The sequence below is a fragment of the Lutjanus erythropterus genome, chromosome 18, assembly GCF_056507025.1.
Source record: "Lutjanus erythropterus isolate fLutEry1 chromosome 18, fLutEry1.hap2, whole genome shotgun sequence".
In the NCBI taxonomy this organism is placed as follows: Eukaryota; Metazoa; Chordata; class Actinopteri; order Lutjaniformes; family Lutjanidae; genus Lutjanus; species Lutjanus erythropterus.
Genome location: NC_139334.1, coordinates 21,618,369 through 21,636,968, shown reverse-complemented (window position 1 = coordinate 21,636,968; position 18,600 = coordinate 21,618,369). Strand labels below are relative to the sequence as shown.

Genomic DNA, 18,600 nt, shown 5'->3' with positions numbered 1-18,600 from the left:
ACAGCACCCAGGTTTTTGTTGGCTTCAGCTAAGGCCGAGAGAATTTATGTTTGCGGCATGTTTCTGTAGGCAATTTGTCACCTTAATGTTAATCTTACATTCTCCCTCTTCATCCCCTAGAGTGCAGGGGCAGAGGGGTTGTTTAATTGAATATGTTGGTCTATATCAGTGCTTCCAAAACTTCTTCTGGTTATGCCTCATTATAAAGCTGCACCATTTAATCAATCATTAATCGGCTATTAAGTTAACCATCAACCACTTTGACTTATCATTGTGTCTTTTTTAAAGAAAAAATGTCAAAATTATCTCATTTCAGCATCTTAAATGTGAATAATTTCTGGTTTATTTGCTCCTCTCTGACAGTATACTGATTATTTTTGAATTATGAACACAACAGGACGTTTGAGGACGCCATCTTCGACTTTGGGAAACACTGATCAACATTTTTCATATTTTATGGCCCAAACAACTGATTAATTAATCAAGAAAATAATAGACAGATTAATCAATAATGAAAATAAAAACCTTAGGGGAGAGACTTGAAAAATTGGTCAAATTTTCAAGTGACAAGACTGTGACAGGATGAATTCATTGATTAACTGACAGATTAATCGACAATGAAAATAACTGTCAGTTGCGACCCTAAATCATCAACAATAACTGGAGAAGCAACTGATAAAAATGTAATAAATGAAATGAGCTTGACAGCATCAGCAAACTCTTGTTTGTTTATTTGCCTACATGAATCATATTCATTTATTCACTGATGGATCCTTTATCTGACTGACGTTTGAGACAGTTAGAGTCTATGGCCCCGACCACGGCTCTGAAATATCATCAATCACATGTCTCGATAAATCCGTGGCAAGATTTTTAAGTGTTGTGTTAAATGTTACTCCTATAAGGTTTGCTTGCATGCGTTTGTGTGAATAATACCGTGACGTGGTCGAGGTCCTGGCCCATTTCCTGGGAGGAGGCCACCACGTCTCTCTCTGCGATCCAGTGCTCCAGGTCCTCCACCTCTCGGCTCAGCAGGAAGTGGTGGTAGGTGTGGTCCAGCTTCTTCCTGCGGTCCTCCGCCAGCTCCTTCAGCCCTGCGTACTGCTTATCCACCTGGCCCTGCCGCCTGATGATCTCCTCCCTGCAGAAGGGAGAGGACGGGAGGAAATGAGATGCAGGGAGGACGGAGAAAATGAGAAAAGGGCAAGGAGATTGGACCGAGGTTTACTCTAGATGAGGCTTGTGATTAGGACACAGGAATTATCACATTTTACACGCTTGTCTCTCTTATCACCCTAAACCACAACTGACTGGGACAACATGAGTGAATTAGCATCCTAACAAGGAGTTCAGATGTAATTTTGTCTGTGTGTACAACAAATTATAAGAGCGCGAACCCGTCGGGATGCTCCTCTGCAAACATTTTTTGGGCACGGTCGGACAGCTTCCGGATGGAGTCGGCGTAGTCGTCCACGGCTTGTTTAAGGATCAGGTGGCGCTTCAGCATCAGCATGGCACTCTGCTCATCCTGAGGAGAAGATAAAGAGGAGGATGAGGAAAGAAATTATGCGAAAAAAGGGACCAGAGACCACACATCAAAGCAAAACAAAATACTCCAAATGAGCTCTCAGTAGAGGGTGGCACTTACAAAAAGCGTGTCATCTTAATTGAAGAAACCCCCGACCATGTAATCATGTTAATGCATGCGGTGCCACTTGTTATTTGCTCAACATGATGTGCCTTGTTTTGATTTAGATAATAAAATCTTTGTTTCAGACATCTGCGGCTTCTTCCCTCACTTAATCGGCCCGCTTCTCCGTCTGTCACGCGCGGCTCTTCTCACCTTGGCCTTTTCATCAGCGATCATGTAGAGCTCCTGCTCGCCGACCCAGGCCTCGGCCTCGTCCGCGTCGTTGTAGTACTGCTGGGCCATGTTGGAGCCATTCAGCCTCTCCCTGCGCTTGGCCATCTCGTCCTGCAGCCGCGCCCACGCCTCCTCCAGCTCCTTCAGCTGCTCCGCGATCCGCTCGGCCTCCGGTCGGCCCTCGGCGCCGGCCGCCGCCGCCATCCTCCTCCCGCGTTCTAGCACTTCGTCGACTCGAGGTTGGTGGCCTTCGATCTCCCTCTGCAGCGTCTGATGGACAGAGAAGGAGACGGTGAGGGAACAGCATCGCCTGAGAGGCAGTGTGATAGCATCCAAGTGGCTCAGCTGCTTTTTATAAAGAAGTTAACACATTTTCTATCAACTCACATATATTTTACATACAGAAAGAAACAGAATTAGTATCTTGTAAGTAGGTTTGTTCTGATACTGATACTGGTATTGATATTGTCCTCTGATGAGGCCTAAAATGCTGGTATCGTTATCTGTGATAGAGAACTGAAACATCTCTACCTGTAAACAAAAGTGTTGTTTTCTTTGCTTTTACAGTAAAAGTCAAGACACTTTCTTTACTGACAGCTGAAAATCAGTTTACTGTACAGTATTCAGTATCTCCACTGAGACGGCATTTCTGATAATTGCTTCAATTATTTTTCAAGCAAAATTTGTGAAAAAAATACAAAGGACTACATGGTTTTTCCTGGATGTTTTTGACACAATGATTGCAAAGGCTGAAGAATATGCCTGGCATGCACAGCGTACACCATGTGCTAAAGTGACAAAATCTCGATTTGGCAGACAAAAGTATCCATAGGGATTTAAATTTTACACCCAGCTAGACAAAAAAAAGAAAAAGCAAAGATTGTGGCAAATGACACTGCTAATGTTCACACAGGAATCAACATAAAAACACTTGTTTGCAGATTGTGCAGTCTTTTTGTGCACATTTCTCTCTCCTGGCTCTATTTCTTTAATAAAAAAACAAGAATGATGAAGGGAAAAAAAACTTTTCTAGTGTGACCACCTAACAGGTACCAACAGGTTGGTCAAAATATTCTTACCTTTTTTTTTATTAAATAAAATAGAAATTAGGTAGGAGGAGAAAAAATGGATTATGACACTATGACACTATTATTGACGACAATCTGACTTGGATGCTAACACCAATGTTAGGTTTGTAAAGGTTCAACATCGTCTGGACTTTCTAAAGAAACTTAGAAGTTTGAAAGTAGGCAGAATTATGCTGATGTTGTTTTACAAGACTTTCATTCAGACCTTTTGCATCCAGCGTTGGGAGGGAGAACTGTCTGTACAGAACAAAAACAAACTGGACAGAGTTGTTGAAGTGGACGGCAAGATAACGGGGGAACCAACGCGCCGTATTACTTCCCTGACAGAACAAAACACCATGAACTTTGATCACAACATCATTGCAGACCCACTGCGTTTTCTGTACTCTGAATATTTACTTTTGTCTTCAGAGCAAAGCTTTGTCATGCCCTGGATGTGGACTAAAAGAGGCATCGCATCCTTTATCCCACACGACACTTCTGACTCTTTTTATGATGTTTATGCTTCATGTTATATTACATGCTGTCATGCATGCCTTTTGATGTCTTTTTATTCTCATGTGTATAACAAATTCCCTTTGAGGCAATAAAGAATTAATTTATTCATTCATTCATTCAACACACTCTCACTCAGCATCTCAAATAAGAGGATTTTCTGCCTTTCTCTGTCATATATAATTGGAAACCAAACATATTTGGGTTTTGGATTATTGTTGGCACACAATTAGAAACTTGAAGAAGTCACGAGGAGCTCTAAGAAATTGTGAGGGACATTTTATAGACCTTAGGAAAAAAATTAATTTAGAAAATTATGTCATATCAAGTGATGATGAAAAAAATACTCAATGCCCTAGCTGTGCACCTTCCTTGTCAAATTAATAAACAAATAAATAAATAAAAGCAACCATTTAAAGTACAGCCAAGCACAATCGAGACAAATCCCTCACCTGGTTCTTCTTCAGCAGCATTTGCACAGTTTGAAGATTGTGGCCATGTTCCTGTGACATTGCCAGGGGCATCCTCTCCTCAATCCAGAGCTGAGGGAGAGAAACACCAAAGAAGAAGAAGAAGAAGAAGATGGCGATTATGACAATGAAAAGAGAAAATAGCAGGGACCATTTTCTGGCGAGAACCAGCTACAGATCTCAGATATACACAGAGTAATAAAATATATTAAGGCCATCTTTCTTATGCTGAATTTTACCCCCTTTAAAAAATGTCTCCAACATCTCAAACAGTAGAAATCCTTCTTTAAGCTGTCTCCTCCACCTGATTAAAGTGGATTTAGGCGGTGAAACCAATAAAGGATTAAAGCTTTTTACTCAGATTCACCTGGAGAGTCAATTTCATGGAGAGAGCTGGTGGTCTTACTCTCGTGCATTCTAAGTGCACATACTGTAATTGAAAACTTCATTTCCAAATTAATAAGTTATCATTTTTGAGGGAGAAAAACATCCTCTGAAGTTCGGGCTTCAATATTTCTAAAATATAAGTCCCAAAAGGTGTTATCCTGCTGTCATTCATGAGCCAACATTAATCCAGCTCCTTTAAAAATCTAACATTCTTTATTCTAATTTCGTGCTATCAATCATTTGGCGAGGGCAGGGAGTTTGGAGGCTTTAATTTTGCTCTGAAATTGGATCCATGCTTACAAGCTCGTCTGCCAGGTCTCTGTAGAACTGATGGACAGCCTTGGCGGCCTCCAGTTTGCCCTTGCGCTGGGCCAGTGGTGTGAAGAGCTGCTGGAATTCCCCCTGCAGGGCCTGCTGCTCGGCCTCCAGCTCCGGTTGGTCATCCCTGCCTCCGCCGTGTTTCCTGACGGCCTCCTGGAGCTCCTCCAGCTCCCGCGCCCGGTCACGCACCTGGTTCTCTGTCATCTGGAGCGGGGAGATACGATTAGAGGAAAAGATGAATAGCCTTTCAAGAGCTTAATCAGGATGTAGTGGAGGATAAACTCACCAAAAAGTTAGTTTGTCTTGCTGTTTATGTGTGAAAGTGAGCTTATGAACTTTTACCAATGCATCACCGAGTCTAATATAATTTATAAGACTATTCTACAAACCCCAATTCCAAAAAACTTATGCCACTGTATAAAATATGATTTGCAAAAACTTTTTGACCCTAATTCAATTTAATACAGTACAAATACAACAGATTCGGCGCTCAGACTTGATTTTTAGAAATATACACTCATTCTGGATTTGATGCCTGCAACATATTCCAAAAAAGTTGTGACAAGTGCATGTTTACCATTTTTAATACATCATCTTTTCCTTCAGCAACATTTGGGAACTGAGGACATTAATTGCTGAAGTTTTAAAAGTGTATCCAGTCTAGTACCCAAACTTTTTAACTACGAAGTCAAGCTGATGCAACATGTGCAGAATGTGTCTTGGTGTTGTCTTGCATAAATAAGCAGGAACGTCTCTGAAAAAGACATCTTCTGGATGGCAGCACATGTTGCTCCAAAACCAGTATGTAATTTTCAGCATTAATGGGGCCTTCACAGATGTTATATTTAGCCATGCCAGGGGCGCAAACACACCCCGATACCACCACAGATGCCGGTTTCTGAAGTTAGCGCTGGCAACAATCTGGATGTTTCTTCATCTCTTTAGCCAGGAGAAGACAACGTCAATGATTTCCAAAAATAATCTTAAATCAGGCCCAGATAATCTATGTAGCTTTCTCATTGCATCATAGAGTCCTAACTTGCATTTGTAGATTCAGTGACAAACTGTGTTTACTGACAGTGGTTTCAAAGTGTTTCCTAGCCCATGCAGTATCCTTTATACAAGGAGCTACGGAGCTAATGCAGTTTTTATTGCAGTGCAACCTGAGGGGTTCGGCCTTGCCCCTTAGACAAAGAGATTTCTCCAGATTCTATGACTCTTTTAAGGATGTTATGGACTGTAGATGGTTTGTTCCCTACATTCCTCACAGTTGTGCACTGAGAAATGTTCTTAAACTGTCGGACTATTAGCCCTTGCAGTTTTTCACAAAGCAGTGAGCCTCACCTGGATCTTGCTTGTGAATGACTGAGCCTTTCAAGCACAGGTGTTTTCTGAGCATTCCACAACTTTCCCAGTCTTTTGTCGCTTCTGTCCCAACTTTTTTAGGGAATGTGTTGCTGTCATCAAATTCACATACATTGTCTTTGTATTGTACTCAACTGAATATAAGTTGAAAAGGATTTGCAAATCACTGTATTCTGTTTATATTTACTTTTTACTCAGCATCCCAACTTTTTGGAATTGAGGTTTGCAGTTATTTCAAATGCTTTTTTCACCTTATGTTTTGGATTTCTAAGGTTTTTGTTTGTTGTGTTCAGGTGTCAACAGTAAACACAAATACAGATCTGACACAGATGTTCACTCACTCAAAGATAATCCTAAAAAAGCACATAAGCCAAAGCTAAAACTTTAATGTATTCACTCCCATGTTGAGATTTATGTATGCAAAGGAACTGCAGACACAATAAGCATACAAATCCAGGGTATATACAGTACATGCTACAGAGGCACAGACCTGATGTTTCTTGAGCAAGATGTTGGCGTTAGTCAGGTCTTTGACTTCCTCGTCTCCGCTATGCAGCTGCTGCCGCAGATCGCCGAGCCACTTCCTCATATCGGTCAGGCTCTGGTCGAAAAGCTCGGAGCGGTTAGCGTCGAACAGCAGCCGGTCTTTCTCCTGTGTCGTGGACTCCAGCTTGTCCCACAGCTCGTGGAGTTTGGCCAGACGCTCCGTCACAATGGGCTCAAACTCAGGCTTGGACTCCATGAGCTCATGACCCTCCTGTGAAAGAAACACAATCCAAAAATAAGAAAAATAATGGAGGGATAATCGGGTAGATTAGATTTATAATTGTATCAAACATAACAAAAATCTTAACTTGTTATAAAATCACACACTCTCTCTTCCTCGGTGTTGCCCACACAGGAAATTACAAGTTTCTACCTTTTGAAAGCATTCATTTCTTCTAAGGATACACCTTGAATGCCGTGTTATCGCCGTGGTTACAATTTTACTGGAGGGATATTCCGCTGCTGGACATGCTGTGAAAGCAAATTAGTGTGCAGCATCCTAACACACACACAAAACACTATTCTATAACCAAACACCTACCACCTGGCAAGGTGAGTCACAGCAACACAACCAACAAGGGGAGTTCACACCACTGCAAAGTTCCTCTGCAGCGTTCTAAAAAAGTTTCATCTAGTCATGAATCTTTGGTTTCTCTTCTCTCAAAGTAAACCAAGCTGCATGTCTCATCTTCATAACCTAAACAACAAATTGTGATTGAGCAGGGATTCAGCCAGGTCCTCCACATGCAGTCCAAACACTGCAAATACCTGGACTTTGATGGCCTCAGTCGCACTACAGCAGAACTTCTCTGCAACCTGCAGGGAGGAAACTGGCAGAGAACCACTAAGCAGCGGCCTCACACTAATTTTGAAAGCAATTTAGCTATTTCCCTTTGAAGTGAAGATAAACAGGCCTATAATATTGGATCGCCTACACATTCTTATGATATTATTCCAGCAGCCTCAGACCTTTTCCTTGGCAGACTGCTCTTGTTTGAACAATTAATCAGAATGCTTGTTGTCTGGCACCTCTGATTAGCTGCTATTTGTGATCAATAACAAGATACAAGGCTCTTTTTTGCACCCCTGGACATGATTATGCAATTCCAACCGGCCGGTTGAATCAAATCTGTTACTTGGCATTCAATGAAATGCTTTTTCAATGATATAACACTGAATAATAATTAACTTTAACATACAGAAGATGCACCTGCATTTTAATTGATGGCGGGCGGTAAAGAACCTGGATGATGGATCAGGGGATGCTGACCCAAAAGAGGTTGAAAACCACTGTACTAGTAGCTAGATAACACTGGCAAACTAAATGTTGTGACTGTGTTATTACTTTTGACTTGGGCCATGACACAATTTATCAAAGTTAAGTAAAAATGTGCAAGTTTTGTATAAACACCAGTTAAATTATGAATATAACTGTTTAAACTTTAAAGTGCTCTGATTGGCAGCTTCTGATAATTTCTCACCTTTAATTGTGTCTAAGAAAGAACTATACATATTCAAAGTATAATGTGCAGAATAGCAGGAAATGTAATGGAAAATATCAAAGTTTTCTGGGCAGACTCCCTGCCAAAATTACACCCTTGCACACAGGTGTTCGTAGGCACATAAGGCAGCGTTACAAACCTGGTCGACTTTGTTGAGCCAGTCCTTGTTGGAGGCCAGCTCAGCCATGAAGGCCTGATGTTTCAGCCATTTGCTGTGGAGGTTCCTGGCCTCATCGTACGACGTGTCCTGAGCCGTCAGCATCTTCTCGTTGATCCAGAGAGTCAGCTGACGTACGGAGAGGAATATGAGGGATTAGCCAGAAAGATCCGAATCAACGGCTAAGACTCACGCACATACTGTCGGGTTACAAAAACTTGGCAAAGTCATGGACACATCAGCGTTTTAAATTTGTGCAGAGGTGACTTTCTTTGAGCGGGATTTACGTGTTTATCTTTCGAAAACAGAGCATTTACCAATTAGCCAAATGGGACCCCTATCCCAAACAGGGAAGATACAAATTTAATCAAAGAAGTACCACTGTGTCATGGTAAACAAAGCAGAGTGTGTTCGGAAAATTGTCGACAATAATCAAGAAATAACAAAAGGAAAAAAAACACCGTGATGTCAAGTCTCAGTGAGGAAATAATTAAGCTAATAATTATGCACTAATTGATGCTACGCAGTGATTACATGAACAGTAAACTGGCAGTGAACTCACATCCTGAGTGTTTTGCAGGAAATGCTGCAGGTCTCGGTTGTCTTGGAGCTTCTCTGACACCTCCTGGGCTCTCCTTTTATTCTTGTTATGCCTGAAGGTCAAACACAAAACGGAGAAAAAGCCTTACAAAACACAACTCCGGACTCCATCTTCCTCCACTTTTTTCATCCAGCGGGTCTTTCTGTGACACAACTGGATGTATCGCCGAGCGGCCGAGAGAGAACACACAGAAAAATACCTGACACGGTAACCCAAAACAGTCATCTGTTTCTCTGCTGCACCGTGAAGAATGGCTCTCACTTAAAGATCAATATCCATTATGGCGGGCGCCTGTCTACCAAGCTGAATTGTGGGAGTTAATGGGAAAAGCTCCCGTGCCCTCTTTACTGCCTCTTGTTGACATTAATGATACAGTGATAAGAAAGCTGTTTCACTGCTGAGCCAGCTGAAACTCTGAGGAGGGATGAGTTAGACTGAAAAGATCTATTTTTCTACATCAGATGAGAGCCTGAACACTATTTATCACAATGACGAAAGTGAAATTCTGGACTCAAGTGATGTTAAAAGTAAAATTTCAGAGTTGAGCGCCTTCTGAGATTTATTTTGGAGTGATTGAACAAAATATTTTTCATAGAGAATCATATTTTAGCTGAAAGCATATAATTCAGAATACAGTGACCTATTTGGTTTGATAATTTGATAAGAACACTTTTTAGGGTTTGTGATAGTAATATCTGTCAGTTGGAGCACAACTTCGGTCCAGACTGAAATTAGGGTTGCAGCTAACGATAATAGTAAATGTCAGTTATTTTCTTGATTAATCGATTAGTTGTTTGGTCTATAAAAGGTCAGAAAACAGTGGAAAATGTCAATCCATGATATTTAATTCGATATTTAGTTTACTGTCATCAAAGAGTAAAATAAAATAGATGTTTTTTCTTGAACAATTACTCAAACTGATTAATAGATTATTAAAATAGTTGGTGATTAATTTAACAATCAATTAATAACCGTTTAATGGGTTAATCGTTGCTGCTCTAATTGAATCATCTCAACTCAACCATCAGATTCATTTCTGTGGCATTTTGTTGCTTTTTATTTATAGATAAGTGTTGAAACCCACTTTCTGTACATGAATTTAAGATTTATTCTCTTTTTCCTCCCATCTCATACAACATATTTTTGAATGTAGGTCAATTCTGACATATAAAATGATGAATTTGATATAATATTTACATATGTTTCATATTTTGGAGCATGGCCTTTGTATTACTGTTTGTCTGTGTGTTGTTTTTTAATCACCCTGGGTGGTTTGGATGATTAACCACACCTGCCATCATATAGCTTGTTAATTGTTTCATGATTTATCATAGTCTTGTCAAAAATATCGACATATCAATACTGAATATTTGAAATTCTTTCTATATTTATGTTTCACAGTATGGATACTCCAGTTTCTTCTCTCTGACAGCGAGTTGACACACACTGCTGCAGTGCCCACATAGTCTCGTTTCCTCTCACTTTCTCGCAGCGCTGTTTTCTTCTTCATGTCACTGGCCTCATGTTTTAAATCTGTTGTCATCTTATAGCCTTGTTATACTTTGAATAAAAGTCTAAAATTTTATGCCTTCTCATTTTCTCCATGGTATTGAAAATCTACATTTTTCTAAATATTACAATATCGAAATTAGAAATTCAAGTATCATGATAACAGTAAGGCACAAAAATGGGTGTGGTTTCCATCTTTCAAACATCCTGGCATGAATAAAATTCAAGAAGGATCGAAATGTTTGTGGCATGGACTAAGCGTATGCAGGTGCTACCTTTTTTCTTTGACCCTGTATAATTTCTCTCGAATGACTTCGGTGATCCTTTGACTTTTCTTCGCGCCACAGTGAGGCTCATATTTGTGTTTTTTTAAGTGAAATATCTCAACAACTATCAGATAAAAAATGTCAGTATGCCCAGTACTGTTTTATGACACAAACTAAGATGGTAAACAAACATGTAAACCTTTATACCTGCTTACAAACAGCATGATAGCATGCTGATGCTAGCATTTAGCTTAAAGAGGCTCTGTGCTTAAGCACAGCATCACAGAGCAACTAGCAAGACTGCAGACTGCAGACTGCATCAGTTTTCACTGACAGCCGGTGATGATTTTGTCTGCAGTCATTTTCCATATGTCTTCATTGACTGCACTTGTCAAGTGTGATACTAAATACTCCTTCTGTTATGCATTTTATTTTCTCTGATGTACTTATTCTGATGTACTGTCTACCAGCAGCTGATTTCCTGTCCAGCTCCAGTTTTCTTTTTGTTTCATTTTCAGAAAGTTTACAGCATTAATCCTTATTCAAATATTATAGATATATTCAACTGTTGTTCATTTAACATGGTAATTGCAACTAGAGATATTAAGGATTTCACATACATAAATAAGTGAATCTAAATGAATCAACACTAATAATCACTGAGTTAAATGTAAGGATTTTTCAAAGAATGAACAATGGGGCAGATGTTGATGTAAATCTTTGCCATTAATTGGCTATTCCTGCTAGTAATGTGTAATAAAACAATGGTGATATGTATCACCGATAGACACTTCATTAAAAGCAATAAGAAAATCGTTCAATAAAATGTTAAGTACTTTCACTTATATATGCTAAATGCAAACTTCCATGAAGGCACATAATGAACATGCCCCGGTTCATAAACAACCTATCATACACACACACACATCCAGTTATCTAACTGTTGATGGTGAGGAAACTGTTAATAAAACTGTTGATAAATAAAGTAGTTAAATTCAAAATAAATTCATTAAATTCTCTTTGTCTTTAAAGGTAATTAAAAATGATAAATGATTACAGAAGCCCTTTTGATGACACTGCACTGAAATCATATTGAACAAACACCATGAAGACTGACCTGTCTCTGATCGAGTCCATTTTGTCCTGAACTTTCCCAGAGTACCGGTTCCCGCTGTCCACCAGCCGCTGCCCGCCCTGCAGAGCGCCGTCGATCTTGTCCTCGTTGGCCTCCATGGTGCTCACGAAGTCCTCGTGCTTCCTCAGAGCTTTCTCGGCTCCGGCCAGCGTGTCGGGCTTCTCTATGTGGGCCAGTGTGTACTCCTGCAACAGAGCAAAGAAAACACTTAACACAGAGTAGACAGAACAGCCTAAACACACACAACCAGCTGACTTCATAAACTGACAGACATGCAGTGTGGTAAGTGACCGCGCTGCATTCTTCCACACCACATTCTTTTAAATACCTGTAGCATCACTAACCCCATCATTAAAAAGCTAACCCTAACCCTACGTATGACTGATGACTTGTATTTTACTGGGCAGAAATAAATCAAATGTAATTTGCAACAAAATACTTTTGTATTTGTGTATTTTAAATGCTTAAATTACATTAGTTAATATGTGTTTTTATTCTCAGATATGACACATTTTCAGCACCCTGTTTAATTTGTGGGGAAATAACTGAAATGACATGTTCTGTAACGTGCTTATTGTGAACTACCGTATTTTATTTGCGTTCCTCGTGACCTTTAACTTAAGGAAAGAATTATCTTTGGTGTTTGGTGTGAATTCCCCTTCAGAAAAAGGCATGAAATTAAAATATGATCAGATATTTCGTACATGAAGCTAAGATACAAAAGAAGAATAGAGCAATTAGCAAGCACATGTGCTCTAGAACTGGCAAACATACTGACTGGTTAAAAACCACCGACCCGTCTTCATACCTTAAAGACAAAGCAGGTCGATTACTTTTATTATGACTGCGGGAGAGCACCAGTAACAGGCTCACCGGACCTCACTACCCAAAATATCTGACAGTAACTGCAGTTTAGCCTCTAACAATTTCACTGACATGACCATCCAAAAAAATTTGCACCTCCTCTGGCCATTTCTCATTCCAGTTTGCCACTCCTAGTGACTGGGACAAGGTCCAAAAGAAGCTAAAACTCCAAAACCTCATTCTGTTACTGATGGGTAATAACTCTAGTTTCTGATCCCTGCACCTGCTTCTGAACAGGCTTCCCGGGAACACTCTTGTTGTATATACTGTAAATACTGTGATGTTTTAACTGTACATACTATGATGTTTTAACTTTCTTGTACTAGATGTATCTGTCTCTTATTATGTCTGGTATCAACTTGAAAATTGGTTTTGAATTGACTCGTGGTTAAATAAAGCTTTAAAAAAGAAGTCATGTGATGATAAATGTGGTCAGGGTTGTGAAATGGTTGCAAAAAAAACTTGGTTAAGTTTAGGAAAATATCCTGGTTTGGATTAAAATAAGTATATGTTATGTTTCATAAGTGACGTCACTTCACTTGAATCGGTGCTGACTTTTGGTTTCGCTCAGGACATGAACGCTGGTCTCTAGGGTGAAAGCCCCGTGTTTGACCCGTCCCCCTCTACGTGGGGTTTCTCGCCCTTTATACTGCTCCCTTCATAATTACTACAACCACTAGAGGCTGCTGCCAAACAATGAACATAAGTCAGCTGCTTGCACAGATGACCTATACAGAGGTTTTTCTGGTGAGGACGAGCTGAAACCACCCAGCATGCACCCTGTCACTTCAATGTCAGGAGTTTATTTTGAGGCCACCTAAAGTGTGATAAGATCAGTTTGTATTTTTAGTGTATTTTTCTGTTTTCAAATTACAAATCACCTGTATTTTAATTAAATACATTTCTCATGTCTGTATTTTGTATTTTATTTAAATACATTTGATGATGATTTGTAAAAATATACTTTTTGATGCATTTCTGCCCATATTTGGTTGTAATCTTAACTGACATAGTCCTGCTCCACACACTCATGTAGTACATTACCTGGTTGTTGAGGATGGCCTCGACAGCCTTGCAGTCCCTCATGAACTGCTGGAAGCCCAGACCCTGGTCCAGGAAGCTCTTGCGGCTGTCCCACATCTTCTGCAGCTCATACCAGCCGCGGTCGAGCCCCTTCAGCCTCTGCTCCAGCTGCTGGTACTGAGGGTCGTCCTCCTGACCCTGGGTCACCTGGGCACCGGTGTCCCTCACGCGGTGATAGTCCTCCTCGTGGTTGTTAATGTCTTCACGCACGGCGTCGTGAAGGCTGAGCTGCTGCTCAGCCTCCGGCAGCGTGGCGGGCGTCTCTTCGGACGCCACGGCCTTCTGGGTCTTGAAGAGCCACGACTGGAAGTCATCCATGTCCTGGAGGAAGGTCTGTAACTTGCTGACTTCGCCCAAGGAGTCCTCTCTGTCTTTAAGAGTCTTTCTTAGCGTGTCCCAGGCCGTGTCCAGGTCCGCTCTGCGGGCCAGGATGTCAGCAGCGTTCTCCGGGTGGTCCTGGGCCAGCTGGTCGGCCTCTTTCCTCAGGAAGGTGAGCTTGGTGTCGATGGCAGCCAAATCTCTCTCCATGCCGAACAGTTTCCTCTGGATGGTCATGACGGCTGCCAGGTCATTGCCCAAGTCCTGCGTGGACTCGATCACACGTGTCTTGTCTCTGATCCAAGCGTCCGTCTCATCGCACTCCAGCCCATAGTTGTTCAGACTAACAGCAGAATCCACTTTCCTCTTCTTCTCCTCCACCATGGCCTTAAAGGCCTCCCACCTGAAAGAGAGTTATTTATAGAATGTTTTCACTTTAATGTCACATGAGCCCTCAAAATATCTTTTTCAAACTCTGGTTACACTGTCATTTCCTAATTATTTCCTATAAGTCCTGAAGTCTTCGGGAAGGAACCATGGAAAGTCACACTATTCCAGCTTTAATTAGTGCAAACTTACAGACTTCTTTGCTAGGAAAGTTATTGGAAATTATTTGAAAATTACAGACCTGTAAAATAAAGGGTTACCAAAAATTTTGATATGCCTCAGGGCAAAGGGAAAACATAAAAATATGAATTAATTTTGTTATTTATTTCAGGTCCAACACTGAATGCTTAATTAGAAACGTTGATGCACAAATAAACAGTAAATTTTCTGACACGTATAATGAAAAGATAATATATTCAAAGCACCTCTTATTCAGTCGCGTCTGGCATTCTTTGACCTCTTTGGTGCGAGGGTGTCTGCTGTCCTCAAGCTGTTTCACAGCTTTGTTGACATCATCGACTCTCGACTGCATATTTGCCATATCCTGAGCTAAAATGCTCAACCTGAAAACAAGAACAGTGCCAGTTCAAATAAGAACAGTACAATGTAAACGATGCATAAACACGTGGATACTAGAACTGTAAAAAATAAACATAAAATAAGGCTACCTCAGAGGAAATCAAGTATGTTTTTTTTGTCAAGACATTGGTTTTCTGTCAGAAAATGCTGTCTGACAGCAATGTAAAGTGGTGAAAATATTCTAAATATTCCATAGACTTAAACTGATTGTTTCAGGACGGCAAAAAACTTTTTTTCTTCTTACCTATTCTGTACAACTTCCAGATCCTCCAGCTTCTCAGGCACCTCCAGACCCACCAACCACGTCTCCTTCTGTCCCATCCACAGCTCACAGGCGTCTGTCTCGCTAAAGATGGTGTAGAGTGCCATTGTGTCATCCAGCCTCTTCTGTCTCAGGTCAGCCAGAGACATGAGCTCCATGTACAGGTCCTTGATGTCCTTCAGACGTCTCTGGATGTCAGGGGTGTTCTGTAGCTCCTCTGGCAGAGCGTTGGCCTGTTTGGATAGAGCATCTATGGTGGCTCCGTTCTTGATGGCTTCGTTCTTCAAGTTGTTGTGCATCTTCAGTAGCCGCTGGGTGGTGTACTCGTCTTGGCCCACGTCGTCGCTGCTCATCTGCCTCTTGGCGTCCAGCAGCCAGGCCTTGAGATCATCAGCGTCTCCCTGAAACTGGAAGAACCTCTGAGTGTCCTGGAGGTTCTGTTTCCTGAACGCGGCGAGCTCCTCCAGCTGCTGCCACTGCCTCCTGATGTCGTCCATGCACTCTTGAACCTTCGGGGAGCCGAAGTGTTTGGCCTGGATCATCTTCTCCCCCTCAGCCAAGACCTGCTCGAGGTTGGCGCGGCGGGCTCCGAGCTCGTCCTCGAAGGCGCTGTGTTTGCTCTGGAGCACCAGCACGCTCGTCAGGTCTTTGCCGTAATCCAGGGAGGAGAAGATGTGCTCCTTCTCTCTGATCCAGCTCTCCAGCTCCGTCACCTCCCACAGGAAGTTCCAGAAGAGGCGGGACTGTTCCAAGCGAGCCTTTCTCTGGGCCGCCAGCGCACAGAGCTCCTGGTAGCACAAGTCCAGGTGCTGCACCCTGTCGCGGATCACCTGGGGATCACATGGCTTGTAGCCTGGGGGAAAAAAAATCAAAACATAATCCTTATACATATATATATATATATATATATTTACTCATTTCACTTACTTTACATGCTTAATTCGTCTCAGGATTACTAAGATATACAGACCAGGGCTCAACATAAATGATGGCCCAATGGCCTGTGGCTACAAATGTTATTCTGTGGCCACCAAATTTATCACCACACTACAAGCCTTTTGTCCAACACAGCGTTTCAGTTCCACAAACATCCTGATTCCTTTGCACCTTTTAGTTCAACACTGTATGAAAACAGCGAACAGTATATATCTGTGTATAACAGTATATTACTGGCTAGCTACCAGTATATTGGGGCTACTGAAATATGTGTTTGCTATCTTAAATTACAACACAATCTTTACAGTTGAACCAGAAAAACCAAAGGCGGACTATAAAAAAAATGAAACAGTACTGTACTGTGGTGTGTGCCACCATTTTTCTCAGCTACCATCAACTTGTTTTAACATTTGGGCCATCAAAAATTTTACTTTGGCCACCACATTTAATGGCCCAGTGGCATGTGGGGCCAGTGATTAAAAATACTAGTGTTCATATTCATATGTATGACCTAATCACCTGATTTACTACTGTAATATCTGCAAAGGGAGTAAACACAGGGAGAGCAAACACCACACATGAAGGACCAGATTAAACACTAATTTGTTTGTTGTAGGGTTACACCAGTAACAACTGAGCCAATATCAACATCATACAAGTTTGTTCAATTTAGTAGCCTGTTTAAAACGAAAGAACATTAATATTAATTACATTGCAATGTACTTTTACTCCCAACATTTTACTTTAATTTTAATGCATTAGAGTGGAACTGTGTATTACTTGTTTTGCACCACCCACCGTCCCAACATCAAGGCAGATTTCAACCTAAATGAACAAAACAGTAACTCATAAAAAGGATGATTCCTTGGTGTATCCATCAATGCATATCACCAGTGACAGACACAACAAGACGAAACAAACAAAGACCTTGCAGAAAAGGTGAGGTTTGAACTTTGAAACATTCAAACAGCTGGTAGAAAAGTCCTTTGAGTACATTTCAGAGCCTGTACTTTGTTTGAGTAAAGAAGTTGAATGAGTATGTCTACTTTTACTTTTTTACTTTTACTTTTTACACACTCTGCCTGAACTTCTACATAAGTAAAAATGTGTGTACATTTGCCACCGCCAACACTTTTTTTTTTAATATCATCCTTTGTTAATTTCACAAAGCAAGCTAAACTTATTAAAACTGTAGTAAATCTCAAATCAAAGAATATGTAGACAACACCAGACAGAGCATTTGATAATAACTTTCAGTAACTTTACACTGCTATCAATATTCAGTGTGCAGACACATTTTTGCAGGTGCTCAAAAAGTACTGAGGCTCAATACTCTGCCTGGGTCAAGGTCCACAGCCTGCAATCTATTTAGCGTCCTCATTCCTAATAAAGCCAGGAGCAGAGGCCACGATGAGTCACTGCACTTACTGTCTCCATTGGCAAACTTGAGAGCAGCAGCACTGGCGCTTTGTACTCTCTCCGCCTGCAGAGCGATGTCCTTCTCTAACAGAGCGTGTTTCTGTAACAAGTCTTCAACCTCCAGCAAGTGCTTCCCAAAGTCAGGGGACAGAAGTCGAGCCTGAAGAGAGAAGGCCACAGTCCGATCAGTTTAGTGCCTCGACATTGAGTGTGAAGTGTAGATGAGTACTGTCTGTTGTTACCTTCATGTCATCCATCCAGCTGATGATGTACAGCATCTCCTGGAAGATCCTCTGCAGCGTCAGGTTCTTATCCAGACGCCCCCTGCGGGCCTTCAGCAGCTCCTGCAGGTAGTCCCACAGGCGCAGGATGTTGTCTTTCCGCACGTCGATGCGTTTGGCGTCATGGTATCGCTCAGACTCCAGCTCCTTCGAGATGTCCACCAAGGCCTGCACACGCTCCTCGTACGCGGCAATGTCCGTCTCAATGGCATCGTGCTTCTTCTTCGCTGCCTCCACCGCTGGCAGGTCGTAACCAAAGTTATCCTGAGGAGAGGAGAGAGCAGCTTAATAGATAGAACAATTCTTTTACTTTTTTACTTTCAGAACATATGTACATTTTGCTGATAATACTTTTTTTGACTGCTCTCAGACTTGTTGCAGAGTATTCATACTGTTGCTAGTTAAAGGTGCCCTGTGGTGTTTTTTTTTTGTAAAGAAACAAAAGTTGTGTTTACATTCAGTGTTTCTCACCTAAACATCTGGCGTAAATTCTTTAGCTCTATCAAATGAACAGTGTTTTTTAAGTGTTTCAAATCCAGCATTGTTTGTCTTTTTCTTTCCTGCCTTTGCACACTGCAGTATATCTTGGCGCATTACTGCCACCTGCACTTGGTTAGTTTGTCTGTGTTATTGTGTGACTTTAGTCAATCCAAACTAACCCTTTAAAACACCAAAAATAACGAAAATAGCAAACAGAAACATTTATTTTACCTCGCAGAACATGGGAGTTGCTGGTCTACCACTTCCTTGATGTGTTAGTTTATG

General features: G+C 41.2%; 1 protein-coding gene across 2 annotated transcripts in view; it reads right to left on the bottom strand.

The window, feature by feature from the left end:
* The window catches only part of sptb (spectrin, beta, erythrocytic), a 70,267-nt gene that overhangs the window by 16,775 nt on the left and 34,892 nt on the right, over nt 1-18,600 (bottom strand). For both annotated transcript variants that reach the window (XM_084742644.1, XM_084742645.1), the window contains 14 exons: nt 17,797-18,099; nt 17,564-17,714; nt 15,182-16,052; nt 14,784-14,921; nt 13,615-14,374; nt 11,689-11,891; nt 8,758-8,848; nt 8,178-8,324; nt 6,481-6,747; nt 4,605-4,829; nt 3,900-3,989; nt 1,844-2,134; nt 1,398-1,528; nt 937-1,141 (listed from right to left, as the gene is read on the bottom strand). In XM_084742644.1, the coding sequence (XP_084598770.1) occupies nt 937-1,141; nt 1,398-1,528; nt 1,844-2,134; nt 3,900-3,989; nt 4,605-4,829; nt 6,481-6,747; nt 8,178-8,324; nt 8,758-8,848; nt 11,689-11,891; nt 13,615-14,374; nt 14,784-14,921; nt 15,182-16,052; nt 17,564-17,714; nt 17,797-18,099 (3,873 nt within the window). The remainder of the gene's footprint in view (nt 1-936; nt 1,142-1,397; nt 1,529-1,843; nt 2,135-3,899; nt 3,990-4,604; nt 4,830-6,480; nt 6,748-8,177; nt 8,325-8,757; nt 8,849-11,688; nt 11,892-13,614; nt 14,375-14,783; nt 14,922-15,181; nt 16,053-17,563; nt 17,715-17,796; nt 18,100-18,600) is intronic.